Source organism: Nycticebus coucang, chromosome 14 (assembly GCF_027406575.1).
Source record: "Nycticebus coucang isolate mNycCou1 chromosome 14, mNycCou1.pri, whole genome shotgun sequence".
Taxonomy (NCBI): Eukaryota; Metazoa; Chordata; class Mammalia; order Primates; family Lorisidae; genus Nycticebus; species Nycticebus coucang.
In genome coordinates, this window is record NC_069793.1 from 70,560,810 (window position 1) to 70,576,388 (window position 15,579).

A 15,579-nucleotide genomic window follows, 5' to 3' on the forward strand; every position below is an offset into this window, starting at 1 on the left:
TTGCAACTCCTCTTTTCTTCTGAATTCCATTTGCCTGAAAAATTGTCTTCCAAACCTTGACTCGGAGCTTTAATTTGTCTTTTGAAGCCAGGTGTGTTTCTTGCAGACAGCAAATGGATGGCTTGTGTTTTTTAATCCAGTCAACCAATCTATGTCTCTTCAGTGGGGAATTCAAGCCATTAACATTTATGGAGATAATTGATAAGTGTGGTAGTATTCTATTCGTCTTATTTTGTGAGAGTCCATTGCTTAGTTTTATCTTTTGCATCAGTGTGGAGGTTAGGTTCTGTCCTTTAATTTCTGAGTTCTTACTTTGCTGCTGATCCATTGTGGTGGTCAGTGTGCAGAACAGGTTGAAGTATTTCCTGTAGAGCTGGTCTTGTTGTGGCGAATTTCCTCAATGTTTGTATATCCGTAAATGATTTGATTTCTCCGTCAATTTTGAAGCTTAGCTTAGCAGGGTACAGAATTCTGGGCTGGAAATTGTTCTGTTTAAGTAAATTAAAGGTAGATGACCATTGTCTTCTTGCTTGGAAAGTTTCATTAGAGAAGTCTGCGGTCAATCTGATGGATTTGCCCCTGTAGGTCAACTGGCGCTTACTCCTGGCAGCCTGCAGAATCTTTTCTTTTGTCTTGACTTTGGACAGGTTCATCACAATGTGTCTTGGAGAAGCTCGGTTAGAGTTGAGGCGACCTGGGGTCCGATAGCCCTCTGAAAGCAGTGTGCCAGAATCTTTGGTGATATTTGGGAAATTTTCTTTTATAATATTCTCTAGTATGGCTTCCATTTCTCTGGGGCATTCTTCTTCCCCTTCTGGAATTCCTATAACTCGTATGTTGGAACGCTTCATAAAGTCCCATAATTCTGACAGTGAACGTTCTGCTTTCTCTCTCTTCTTTTCTGCCTCTTTTGCTATCTGAGTTATCTCAAGAACTTTGTCTTCTACCTCTGAAATTCTTTCTTCTGCATGGTCTAACCTGTTGCTGATATTTTCCATTGCATCTTTAAGTTCCCTGATTGACTGTTTCATTTCCTTCAGCTCTGCTATATCCTTTTTATATTCTTCATATCGTTCATCTCTGATTTGATTCTGTTTTTGGATTTCCTTTTGGTTATTTTCCACTTTATTAGCAGTTTCCTTCATTGTTTCCATCATTTCTTTCATTGTTTTCAACATGTGTATTCTAAATTCCCTTTCTGTCATTCCTAAGATATCTGTATAGGTGGAATCCTCTGCAGTAGCTACCTCATGGTCCCTTGGCGGGGTTGTTCTGGACTGGTTCTTCATGTTGCCTGGAGTTTTCTGCTGATTCTTCCTCATGGGTGATTTCTTTTATCTGTTTCCTTGCCCTAATTTTCCTTTCACTTCCTCTTGCTCTTTAAGTTCTCGTGCCTGTGGAAGTTGCGGGCGGGTTTAGACGGATTGAACACACGCGACCACTTGCCGGTTTTCCACTGTTTTAGTCCTCCTCTTGGGGTCCAGAAGTCTCTCGCTGACTCCCTGTATCCTCTCAGGGGTGATGATAGGCAGATCCCACCAGCCAGAGATGCCTGGAGTCCTATATCCCCAGACTCACGGTGCCCAGATGCAAGGAAGCTGTTATTTGGCTGCCACCTTGCTGCGCCTCCCCTTTTTTTTTTTTTTAATAACATTCAGCTGTTCACTCAAATCTATGGTAAAAATTTCCTTGACTTCCCTTCTTTCTCACTATCTTCTTAACATGCTTTATTTCCTTCACAGCACATAAAGCAGGAAAACAGAATAAAAATATGACTGAAATATTTGCCCACATAAAAGCCATAAAAAATATATTATAATGTACTCATAGCAGTACAACTGAACTTATGAGTAGCTTTTTAAATATATACTTTCTGGTACTTTCTAACTTTTCTACAATGGGTAGAATAAAGTTATCTTAAAGTACAAATCATGATGATGAGAAACGATCAAACATAGGTGTAATATGGGAATGATGTGATTGCCAGGACTAATTTCTACTTCCACAGAGCTCAGGCTGAGCTGGCCTTCAGGACATGGGGATGTGGAGGCCTCTCTCTGCTCAAGGCTGCTTAGCCCTTGCTCTTACCTCACGGCACACAGCTGCAATCTGCCCTTCATCCATGCAGGTTTCTGTCACCACGTCTGTCAAAGAGCCTCCAGCCAAGTATTCCATAACAACCCACAGTTCATCTCCCACAAGGTAACTGCAAAAGTACAGATAAAGGGTGAGAAAGAACAATTTGGGTACAATGACCCCCAGCTTTGGGTTTCAAGGGCTAAGCATGTACACAGGGTGAAAATGCATCTCAACAGAAGAGTCTAATGTTCTTTGCTTTAGGGAAAAGCAGAATCTAGGGGCAGACTCATTAACTCTGAATCTCTTACAGGTGTTCCTGGAGAAACCAAAGCATACGTGATCTGTGAGACCCCAAAGGGCAGGATTAAGATTAACATGATTAGGCTGAAGATGCAATAAAATTATATTTCTTCACAATATTTCTTTCTAATACTAAAATTAGAAAGACTGGCATGATTTCCTCATCCAAGTAGAGAGCACCAAAACATTTCACAAAGATGGGATTTGAAGTTCATGTTGCCAACATTAGAGAGAGCGTCTTCCTCACAGTTCTATTAGATCTGAGATCCATAAGACCCTGTAATGGGTCTTATTCAAGACAGTACGTGAGGGGAGGCAAGATGGCTGACTAAAGATATCAGTCTCCAGATTGTCTCAGGAAAAAGGAAAAGTTTTAGATGGAAAAAAAAAAACAGGCCAGTTGTAATTTTGATGCAAAAGTGCCAGAACCTATCAGGAATTCTATGGAAGAAGTTGCAGACCAGAATGAGAAGAAGCAACACTTTAACAGAATCAACCCCAGAGGAATTTGGAGCCCCATGGAAAAGGAAGGTGAGAGTTTTTGCTTTTCCTCTCCTCACACCTCTGGCAGACTGTAGGCTCCTGAATTGTGGGAGAGTTTCTGTACCCTCACAAGCCCAAAAGCTGCTACCACCAGTAAACTGGAGGCTTCTTGAGGATAGAGCACCATTCCCCTCAGGGTCGCTCCCACTCCCCACAGACCCTAGCTGAGGCAGCAGGTACCATACTGCTTTTCCACCCATTATATACCTTTGTCCTCCCCAAGGAGCCTTAGCCCTTCAGTTTTCTTGTCACTGGCCCACACATGAACATTCTCCAACTCCTGCAGTGGCCACAGGGGGCCAGTGGGTCCCAGAGGAACTGTGTGATCCCAAAGTTGGACATTCAGAGCAGGCTGCCTTCAGGGGAGAGAAGAGTACAGCACATCAGGGGAGCCCCTCAGGACAAAGGGGATCAAGAGGGCCAGATCTCTTGTTCCAACTCTTCTCTTCTATCCCTTCCCCATCCATAGCTGCCGATGCAACCATGGCAGTCCCCATGTCAGTTGGCACAGGTGAGCTAGAGCTCTCAGAAGCTGCTGTTTTCCTACTGTTGGTACACCCACAACACCAAAGCTTCCACAGGGAGTGGAGCTCATGCCTTTTCTACTAAAGACCTGCAGCAGACCAAGGAGTGCTTAGTGTAAATTCCCTGCCTGCTGGCCAACCCCAGGGCTGCTCTCCTGGCTGCACCAGTATAGCAGGGCATACCCTGAAGTGGAGGGACGTTAAGCCTGTTAGAGTCCTCCATGTGCAACTCAGGACCAGCATGCTTCTTGTCATGGAGGGACTGAGCTTGAGGGGATCACAGGACAGGCCCACTGGCCAGATCCCACACCCCTAGGATTCCAACATTTTGCTCGGGGGCATGAAGGAGAGATGTGTGAACTAATCTTGGGAGGTTGGGGAATCCATTTAGGCAGAACTAAAATGAGAACATAGTGTGGGTCCAAGCTGAAGTGCACTCATGGAGCACCCCTCCATCCACTGGAAAGCCACATTTTTGGTCTGGGGTGGGAGCCTAAGCTTCCAGGAAGCTCCCAGCCTGTAGCACAACTGTTGTAGAGTTCAGCTAAGTTAGGCTGCTCTTTGTGGCCTGACACCAGAAGAAGATCCACAGAGCAAGGCAACAGGGAGAAAAGCAAAATTCATTCCCATCTACCATACTGTAAAACCCAGACTGCTCCTCCCCCATGAGCAGACTTTATGGCTTAGGGACCTCTTCAGCCCCTCCATGATAGCTTTCTCCAACAGCCTGGGAGCTTATGCCTGTCTTTGTGAAACAGGCTCATCCAACCAAGCCTTGCCCAGCCTCAGTCCTCTACCTGCCTCAGCTAGAGTAGAAGGAGTGACCTAGGCTCTAGGGCCCCACCCACCACCTGGGACATCCCTCTGCTTCTCCTGATCAACTAGAGCCTGTCACTGGTCCCAAGTGCCACCTAAGGGCAGAAAAGACAATTTGTATAGCCCATTAGAGCATTTACTGATGCAATCATATAGGGTATGGCTGGTTCCTACCCACAAGTTGAATTTATTTACTTAGAGATTAAACTGAGCATCCTGATATAATGCATACAGTTAAGAAAACGACTGGGCTAGGTAAAGAGGAGGGATTTCAAAGACCTCATTTCCCTTTGTCAACAAGAGACAGAGAATCTGTTCACACATGTAGTACATCATCAATACATTCTAGAAATAACTAGCAATTGAGAAAACCATCACACTAAGGATATCTGAAACAAGGTATTCATCTAGAACCTAGACTCCCATCAAAGTACTCACATGCAGAGGCAAAGATCCTTACTCAAAATATGCTATGAGCACAGCCTTAAGGGAGTGTGTGAGGAGAATAAGTTTCATCTACATAACTATCTAAACAAAAGAAAATTCTAAAACAAGAAGTAACAGCTGCTCCAGATGAGAAGGAATCAGCAGCAGCAGAACTCCAGAAGTATGAAAAGTGAAAGGGCCACCCCCACAGAGGAGCACACCAACACTCTAGCAATGGATCCCAACCCAAATGAAATGAAATGACAGATAAAAAAGCCAAGAAGTTCAATGAGATGTAAGAGAAAATGGAAAAACCAACTCAAAGAAAACAAAAACATAATGAAGGAAATGAATTAAATATTTACTAAAGAGCTGGTGATAATAAAATTAAAAAACAGAAATATAATAAAATTTGCAAATAGAATTGCAAATAAGAAATTCACTTAGGGAAACAGGTAACACAGTGGAAAGTTTTAAGAACAGACTGATCAGCAGAAGAAAGAATTTCAGAGCATAAAGACAACCCTTTCCAATTAACCTAGGCAGTCAAAAATAGCAAACAAAGAAATCAATAGGAATCAGATTTTGTAAAACAGCCAAATATAAGAATCATAGGCATCCTGAGCATGAAGAAGAAAAAGCAAAAGGCCTGGAAAACCTATTTGGGGAAATAATGGAGGAAATTTTTCTTGGTCTTGCTACAGATTTAGACATCCAAATGTAAGAAACTCAATATCTGAGAGATTCATAGCAAAAAGGGCCTCACCAAGGCATGTAATCATCAAAGTAAACACCTATGAGCCATGAGGTGAAAACATCAAGTAACATACAAAGGAAAACACATCACATTAACAGCAGACTTCTCAACAGAAAAACCTACAAGCCAGAAAGGAATATGGTCCTATCCTTAGAGTCTTTAAACAGAATAACTGCAAGTCAAGGATTCTGTATCCTGCAAAACCAAGTTTCATGAATGAAGGTGAAATAAAGTCTTTCCCAAATAAACAAACACTTAGGGAATTTGTCACAACTAGACCAGCCCTACAAGAACGGCTTAAAAGTATTCCGTACATGGAACAAAACAATTGATACAGTCCAGTGTAAAAACTCCCAAGAGTTAAAATTCACTTATTAAAAAAATAGTAACACAAGTGAGATAGCAAGATGGCAGCCGAGTAACAGCTTCCTTGTATCTGGGCACCGTGAGTCTGGGGAGATAGCACTCCAGGCATCTCTGGCTGGTGGGATCTACCTATCATCACCCCTGTGACGATACAGGGAGTCAGTGAGAGACTTCTGGACCCCAAAAGGAGGACTAAAACAGTGGAAAAACGGCAAGTGGTCGCATGTGTTCAATCGGTCTAAACCCGCCCGCAACTGTAAGTTCAGTAGCAGCGAGACTGCAAACCGGAAAGGCCTTACCTGTGAACTGTTTTGGTGTTTTTGGACTTGGCACTCAGTTGAACTGCCTTGGGGAGAGCCTGAGTGGGAGTGCAGAGAACTTTGGCCGTTGTCTAGGGCCCCAAGAGAACTTTGGCCGTTGTCTAGGGCCCCAGTCTGAGCCGCTGAGCCAGACGGAGCTAATAGTGTTTGGCTGTGGGCCACAGGGAGCCACTGTGAGTGATCTGCCCCAGCAAGCTCTGCCCTCAGGGTCGCAGAGCTAGAATCCGGGTGGGAGCTGGTAACCTAGCGTCTGAGTACCCTAAGGGTGGGGTCTGAGCCGCCTTGCAGCCCTAACCCTCAGGGGCAGAGTGAGACCGGTTTTGGCACACTGGGTAAGTGGATAGCCACTTCAGCAGTGATTCCAGCAACAAACGCTTTCCTGGGAAAGCTTCTGCTCAGCAAGTTTACAAGTTCAAAGCGCCTTTTAAGTGGGCTGAAGAGATTTAGGGTGTCTACCTGCTGGGGTTTGAGAAATCAGCAGCCTCCAGTAGTATTAGATCTGTGATTAACATCTCATACCCCAGAAGACCACGTGTTGCCCAGATAATATTCAATAACATATACATACTGCTTTGTTTTTGGTTGTGTTTGTTTTGTTCTTTTTGTTTTTTTTTTTTTTTAAGCAGAAGGCCTTACTTCAGCATTATGCAATTCTTCCACATAACAAGAACACACTCTAATATTTTAAAAGAAAAATTATTTTTAAAAAAGACTCTTATCCTCAGAGTCTGGCACAACAGATGTCAATGTTAACTGAATAAATCAATGAGTAGAAGAAAAGATAATCGTAAATGTTACACGAAATAATGGTTTTAAAAATCCTTTAAAAGCTGTAAAGTGCTTATACATAAGCACTATGCAGACAATAACCTACACTTTGAGTGTCTGTGATTTCAGGAATGGAATGAATTTAGTAAGAGCTGCAAAGCCAAAACCTCTTCTGATAAGCCAAGGATACCATTTAGTCCTCTAGTAATGTATCTCTGGTGAGATTATGGGCTGACATGAGTTAGAACTGATAAATTCACTTAAGGGTTAGATCATTTAGTCCTGTTATGTGATAAATAAAAAGGTCACTTTGTCTGGTCAATGTTTCCTTTCCCATAGAATAAGACAAATAAAAATGAGCCTAAACTAGAACCCAATAGGCATTTTTGCCAGCCTTGGAAAAAAGAAGCTAGTTTTAAAAAAAACATTTCTTGGGTTGGCGTAAGTTATGCCGTATGTCATCTTCTCTTTATCTTGATAGTGGGACTACTGCTGGGCAGACAGAGCACTGTTGAAAAATTTTAACAAACTGTCTCAAGCAACGGCTAAGATGTGAAACTTCTTCTTTTGACTACTGATCTAGTGATCTTTCCATAAAACTCGGTCTCCTGTTGTATAATTTTTTAATGCCCATGAAGAATAAACATGACAAAGTCTCTCTTAAGCAATCTCTTTTGAGAGAGAAGACTATGTATGTGTGGATACTTGGAATGCTATGGACTGAATGTTCCCTCAAATTCATATGGTGGAAATCTAATCACCAATGTCATGGTATTAAGAGGTGGGGTCTTTGGAAAGTGATTACATCATGAGGGCTCTGCTCTCACAAATGGGATTAGTGCCCTTACAAAGAGCTGCCTTGCCCTTCTACCATGTGAGGGCACAGCAGGAAGACACATCTAGGAACCAGAAAGCAAACCCTCACCAGATGCCAAATCTAGTGTACCTTAATCCTGTACTTCCTAGCTTCCAGACTGTGAGAAATACATTTGTTTTGTCTATAAGCCTCCCCAGCCTCCAAAACTGTGTTAAAGCAGCCTGAATAGACTAAGACATTGACCAAAAGAGAATGTAGAATTGGGTTAAAATGCCTTCCACTGGCAAGCCTATTCCCTCTCTGACAAAGAATGCACATTATGGCCTTGTATCCACACATCAAGAAGACAACTTTCAACTTGAACTTACTGAGGGCAAGAAATGTAAGGATCTGGCTGGGCGCAGTGGCTCATGCCTGTAATCCTAGCACTTTGGGAGGCTGAGGCGGGTAGATAGCTTCAGCTCAGGAGTTCAAGACCAACCTGACCAAGAGCAAGACCCCGTCTCTACTAAAAATAGAAATATTAGCCGGGCATAATGGCAGGCACCTGTAGTCCCAGCTACTTGGGAGGCTAAGGCAAGAAGATCTCTTAAGCCCAAGAGTTTGAGGTTGCTGTGAGCTAGGATGCCACAGCACTCTACCCAAGGTGACAGAGTGAGACTCTGTCTCAAAAAAGAAAAGAAAAGATAATAGCAATGTGAGGATCCACGTGACTATTTCTGGAATATGACAAAGCACATCATTGTCAAAGCCAAGACAACGCAAACCAGTCAGGTTGTCTCAAACACTTTGCAGCTGCATACTGTGCCAACACATCTTCAAAAATCCCATCTCTAAGGTAAAGCCTCAGAGCATCAAAAATTTGGATAAAAACAAAGATGGATGGAGTTCTCCTCTGAGACATCTTACAAAAACCAACCACAGACCCTCACTTGCAACACCCATCTCTGTGCCTCCACAGAAGTATATTTTTTCCTGTGCTACTATAGGAGCTATCTAAAAGCAAAGACTGAGCCTTATTTACTTCTGAATCCACATCATATGCCTCTGGAATATGATGTAAAGGTATGATCAGTAACTAAATATGGAAGTCTTCCAATCCCACTCCCAGTACACAAATTCCTTCATTAACATGGTCCTGCATTTTAACTGTTTAGGATTCCTCTGCACATGGGGAATTCACTATATTATGAGACAGGTTTACCTTTATTGAAAGCTTTCATTTTTCCTTCTCTTGAGCTAAAATCTACTATTCCTAAGGCCTTTGGTAGTTTGTCTAAGTTATATTCTCTGTATAACAAGTTCTTAAGAGATGGGAAAGCAATTAGTAACTTTCAAAGGATTCTTCAGAGCCGGTTCAGAACCCACATCAAGGAGATGCAACCATTTTCAAGAAGGAGAAGGCAAGAAGTCTTTATTTCTTCATAGATATTGACATCAAGTCTTGGGAAGGTCAAAAATCCAGCTCTTTTCCTCTAAAGAAACTGAAGCTTACCAGTGTTTTAGATGAAGAACAAGAGAGCACATTTATGAAATCTGCCAACAATGGGGAAAGGTAGCTGGTAATGCAATATTAAGTAGTAAAGAAATTATAGTCCAAGATTTAGTCCAATCTCACCTATGATGTTTCTGAACTCTGGGCAAGGAGCTCAATTTTTTTTTCAGGTATGGGAGAAAAGACCATGATATAATAATAGAAAGGGTGTGGATATTGGTGCTAGGAACATTCAAATTCAAACACTGGTGAGCTATATACTGGCTTATCAGTCTTAGACAGTTATTAAATTTTACAAACTTTAGTTTCTTCATCTGTAAAATAGGAATAATAATCCTTATATCAAAATGAGATACTGCTCATGAAAGTGTTTGGTACGACAGAAAGCATAACACAATTGTTTGCTATAATCACTACTACTGTAGTGAAGAACTGACCTTTGATGGGCTGGAATGATGGCCTGAAATAATAATAATGGGATTTAAGAAGATAGCTTAAAATTCTACATTTCCAGTTTAATACAAGCTTATGTAAAAAAAGATCAGAGATTTCAGTTGACTACAAACTTCACAGAGTCAACAATGGCATAGGCATCCTAAAAAGAATGAAATCATGAAGTTTCAAAAAAGGAAGAGTCCCACTTTCTCCATAGTTGCTAGATCTCAGATGAAACATCTAGTACTGGCCACCAGATTTTAAGAGAATACAGACAAAGTTGGAGTTATTAAGGATACAGAGAACAGGGAAAGATTTGGGATCCAAAATGAGTTGTTTTCTCTGACAGATGAGCTAATGTGCTTTCCTGAGGCAAAACAAACAGTATTAGGATTAACATTAGAAGACATAGGGTGGTAGAGTTCCAACAAATTCCCAGATGGATTTTCCAGCAAGCAGAGAAATACAGCATTACACAGGGTCAAGTTCAGAGAGCTCAGAATTACAGAAGACTCTTAAACAGAAGTAGTTCCAGGTGCTGGTATTGCCTTGTCCTCTAACAGCTTCACCACCACTCAGTCCCAGGGCCCTATCCCTTTGAGGGGACCCAAAACTCCATACCTGTCCAAGTAGTTCACAATATTTGGGTTCTTGTTTTCCCTCATAACCAGGATTTCATTAATAATCAACTCTTTCTTCGGCTGCTGCTGAAGATTCATCTGCTTAATGGCCACCTGAAATCAGAGTACATTCAATATGCAACCAGAGTCAGTCAGCATTTACAGAGCACCTGTTCTGTACCAGACCATAGTTCTAAGGAAACAAAGTTGAGTAAGATACATTTCTTAGCCTTTGAGTAATTCAGAATTTATCTATGTAAGCCAGCAGTTCTCAAAATAAGGTCACCAAACCAGCATCATCATCATCATCTGGAAATTTGTCAGAAATAAAAATTGGGGGGCCCCACTTGAAATCTGTTGAATTAGAAACTATATGTTTTAATAAGCCCTCCAGGTCATTGTGATACACACCAAAGTTTAAGAATCTGACTTTGATGTAGAATAATACTTCAAAAAATATCACAATATAAAAGAGATGTTATAACAGAGTTCATACAAAGTGCTATAGAAACACAAAACAGGGAAAGAACTTTTCAGTCTGGCCACATAAGGAGGCTTCCTAAGGGCGGAGGTGACTTTGTGAACCTGATGTGAAAAGATAAGTCAAGCTTAAAAAAGAAGAGAAAAAGGGGGTTACATCTCTAATGTTTATGTGTGAAAAAGATCTTTATGTGCTTGTCTCTAGAAATAAAACACATTTCCACATAATACAAATATGAGGTATTCTTCAAATTCTAGGGCACTTTGTGTCCCAAATATCAGATACTTCACTAAGGTACTCTCAAATTTGTTGTTTCATTTAACCCTCAGAGGTGCCTTATATGTTAAGTGTTACCCGTTCAACAGATGAAGAAATGGCGATTCAGAGAGGATATGTGACTTGCATATATAGCTAATCAGTAGCAAAGTCAGGATTAGAACCCTCAAAAGTTATGTCAACTTACCCTGTGCACAAAGCCAGATTAACTGTCCCCACAGTATACTTCTAATAGCTCTCTGCCTTGTCAAAAACTTAAATGGCTCCTAGTTGGCTAGAAACGTTCCTCAGCGCAGCATTCAAAGTTCTCATGATCGAACCATTACTTCCCACACTCCACGTTCTCCTGGTGTCTACCTGTCTTTGTTCAGGATCTTTTCTCCCACTGTATCATTTCCACATATTCAAAAGCTACTTGTGTTCTGATCAGACCAAATGAAACTTCTTTCTCCAAACCAAATATGTCTTTTTCTTTCTTAAAAGTCCTATAAGATCAAATTTACACCTCTGTTATGGAACTTATGACATGTTATCCTGTATGATGATTGTGTGTGTGTGTGTGTGCCTAGCTAGAAGTCTGACGGTTCAATCGAAAGCCTGGATTCCCAGTGCCAAGAACAAGGCTTCACATACACAGCTTGGATTCAACAAATGTTTGCAGAAAGGAAGAAGGAAAGAGGAAAATCGGGGATTAATAAGTACTTTGTTTTTAAACCACAAAAAAATCAGCAGTAAGCTCCAGCATATCAAAGGAATATACTTTAAATTATATAAACATCTAATAGAACTAAATTATCTTTCCAAAAGCAACAAAAGTAGAACAAAAGATTCAAATTTTTACGGTATAAACCCTGACTCTATCATTTCTTCAACCCAGAGTCCCAGTTTATTTAAGTATTACCCTTCAACAGACCTCGTGTCTACAAAAAATACTTATTAATAGAGGTTGTTCTTTTAAACATTCTAACCATCTTCGTTCTACCTCAAGCCAGAAAAAATTGCTTTGGAGTGGGATTTCCTAATAGCTCAGGCTTCTGGTCTGGCTGCAGCTTAGTAAGCCCTTATAAAATGTATTAAGTTCTAGACTCAGAAGAGTACCTTTGGAGTTTCTCAGGCTATTTTGGAGGATGGCCAATGCTTATGAACCTCACAGTAGTCACTGCTGGCAGCAGCAAGAAAGGAGACAGGTAGAGACTAACACAGAATATGGGGCGGGACACTAGGGGCCCCTTTTCCATAGTTACTAACTATGGCCCAGGCTAACTGTCCCCCTCCTAATCAGATCTCATCAATTCAGGCTATGAGACAGCACTCCTGTACCAGAAAAAGAACTGGACTTGAACTCTGAGTACCTAAGCTCTGGACTTCACTGTCACTTATTGACCTTGTCCATTCAAACTCTGAGCCTCGGTCCCTTTGCCAATACATTGAAGATAATAATCTCAACCCTGATTTGTTGAGGTTTGCTCTGAGTAAGAAGTGAGACAGTAGCCAAAGTGTTAGTCATACATGAGTAAAGGATTTAAGTAATAAAGACAACAATAAAAATGGTAATATAGTAATAACAGCATTTGATAAATACCTGGCACAGAGAAGAAAGAATAACAACAGCAGCAACTACATCGACAACCAACCACAGTCCCACATTACTGAATGCTTACATGATTTGTGCTCTATTTATATTATCTCAGTAAAATCTAACAACCCTGAAAAGTAAAAATCATGACATGCATTTTCACGTAAGGAAATTGAAGCTAAGACTAATAAGAAAATCACTTAAAGTCATAACCAGTGCCCCACAGGTCCACATGACTCCAAAGCATTTTTCAGCCTGGTCTTTCTGTTATACACATTAAAAATGGACTTGAGGCAGGAGATGATGGCTCCTGCCTATTATCCTAGCACTCTGGGAGGCCACAGGAAGATCATTTGAGCTCAGGAGTCCAAGACCAGACTGAGCAAGAATGAGAGCTCGTGTCTACAAAAAAATAGGAAAACCAGCCAGGCACAGTAACTAAGTATCCCAGCTTCTCAGGAGGCTGAGGCAGGAGGATCACTTGAGTCCTGGAGTTTGAGTTTGCAGTGAGCTCTGATGAAGCCACTCCTCTCTACCCATGGTGACACAGGGAGATTCTGTCTCCAAAACAAACAAAAACAAAATACAAAACAGGCTTGAAAAATTATTATTGGATCTGTAATGGGAAGACTTCCGAACACTAATACCCAGCTCACTCATAAAGACTGAGAGCTTCCTGCCAACTCCACTAAAGATTTATACTCCCTGGGCAGGAAATGGGGCCTTCCTGACCGCACTGCATTAGCCACCCTAACTAACTCTCTTCCATTCACAGTTTTGTAACCACAAGGCAGGCATGCAATGAAATCAAATTTCTCTTTCTGTGGCCAGCTTCTCACACAGGCAGCCTCCAGGCCTTCCATGACCGCCCATCATCTACCTGCCTCCCATCAGGCTGGTAAGGTCTGAGAGGCCAGAAACATGACAAGAAGAGGGCTGACTAACCCCAGCTCTGTTGTGCTCTTACAACCCAGAACACATAGGATTAGGAGACAAAAGATTCTATTCTAGCTCAGTACCTGCTAATTACTGACAGTACAACTTTGCAAAAAAGTTACTTACACTCCCCTGCCTCAAATTCCCAGCAATAAAAAGAAAATAACATTACCTGCCTCACAGAGTTCTTTTTAGGACTGGTTGATATAGACTCTTTTTTTATTTCTCTACCAAATTCACCATCATTAAAATTGCTGCCATGATAAAACTATCCTTTCCTTGCCATTATTTTTACTTTAAAGCAGATTCCTGTCACAGCATTAGAAGACTTTTTATATGTACAAAATGGAAATTATGGTCTCTTATATTTACACATGATTTTTAAAATTTTCTTAAATTGTAATAAAAAATATATATATTATATAATTTGCTACCTTTACCATTTTTAAGTATACAGTTCAGTAGTAATAAATATATTTATATTCTTTTATGTTTTCTGCTCCCCTTCCCAGCCTCTAGTAATCTCCAATCTATTCTCTATCTTCATGACAATCACTTTTTTACCTCCCACATGAGTGAGAACTTGTCTTCCCAAACTTGGCTTCACTTAACATAATGGCTTCCAGTTCCAGCTGCTGCAAATGACAGGATTTCATTATTTTTTATGGCTGAATAACATTCCATTATCCATGTGATTTTAATGCCTGAGAACTTTCACGGAGTTCTCAACACAAGGTGTAGCACAAAGCAAATGCGCAGTAAATGCTTTATGGAATATATATGTAAAAATGTACTTCCCAAAGTTTATAATGTGTTTTCACATGCACTACCCTTATTGAGTTCTTTCAATACTTTTGTAAGGTATATATTATCACACACATTTTATAAGCAAATAAAACAGCTCAGAGAGGTCAAAGGACTTGCCTAAGATTATATAAGTAGTCAAAGGTAAATTACTTACATAAGTCTTTGTATTCACACATCAAAGATCAATTAATACATCCTTAACCATAATGATTTTTAATAGTTGGCTTACCCTAGGTGGAGCCTCAATATTTGGCTTTAACACTTGTAAAAGACTCACAAAAGTCCAGTGAGACAGTGCTACAGCTATGAACTATGACTTCTCCAGTATACCAGGTAGTTTCAACCACCAAAAATACAGAAGCAGGTTCCTAGTAGCCTCCCTCAGAAGAGCCTAAATCTATTTTTACTGGAAGAGGAGGTACCTCACTCAACCTCTAAGTCCTGGTATTCTGTAAACTAAGAACTTCTCCCAGGCAGCTTCCAATGACAGCCCACTTGCCAACGTTCCTGCTTGCCAACCTGCTTGCCAAAGAGTAGAATGCAAAAAAAATCCCTTCATGGCTTCCGTTCTGCTAAAGATAAGATCTTGGGTTGTAGGCTTTAGCAATAAGGTCAGAGTACTCCAGGCTTAATAAAATAAGAGGGACAAAAATGTGCTTCCAAATTAATGAGGACTTAGATGCCCAGTGGAATCCTGGGCACAGAGAAATGGCAGGACTGCTAGGTTAAGAGTCAAGAGACACAGATTTCAATGTCCTCTGGACCAAATTTCTCTCCCAAGCACCATATTTACATAAGCAATTATCCACAAGAAAGTCTCACAGGTAGGATCCAATTTCTTCATACCTATACCTCTACCTTTTTTCAGTCCATCACCGAATCCTGTCAAATCTACCTGCTAAATATCTCTCAAATCTATCTACTTCTCTCTATACCATGCTATTATCTTAGTCCAAACCAGGGGTCCTCAAACTATGGCCCGTGGGCCACATGAGGTGGTGTGATTGTATTTGTTCCCGTTTTGTTTTTTTACTTCAAAATAAGATATGTGCAGTGTGCATAGGAATTTGTTCATAGTTTTTTTTTTTTAAACTATAGTCCGGCCCTCCAACGGTCTGAGGGACAGTGAACTGGCCCCCTATTTAAAAAGTTTAAGGACTCCTGGTCCAAACCATCACCTCTCACCTGGAATGACACAAAAACCTCCTAACTCATCTTATCCACTCTTACCTACTTC

General features: G+C 40.9%; 1 protein-coding gene across 1 annotated transcript in view; it reads right to left on the reverse strand.

Moving 5' to 3' along the window:
* PAK1 (p21 (RAC1) activated kinase 1) overlaps positions 1 to 15,579 on the reverse strand; it is a 73,342-nt gene that overhangs the window by 16,210 nt on the left and 41,553 nt on the right. The window contains 2 exon segments of the mRNA XM_053561251.1: positions 2,089 to 2,206; positions 10,268 to 10,380. Of these exon segments, the coding sequence (XP_053417226.1) occupies positions 2,089 to 2,206; positions 10,268 to 10,380 (231 nt within the window).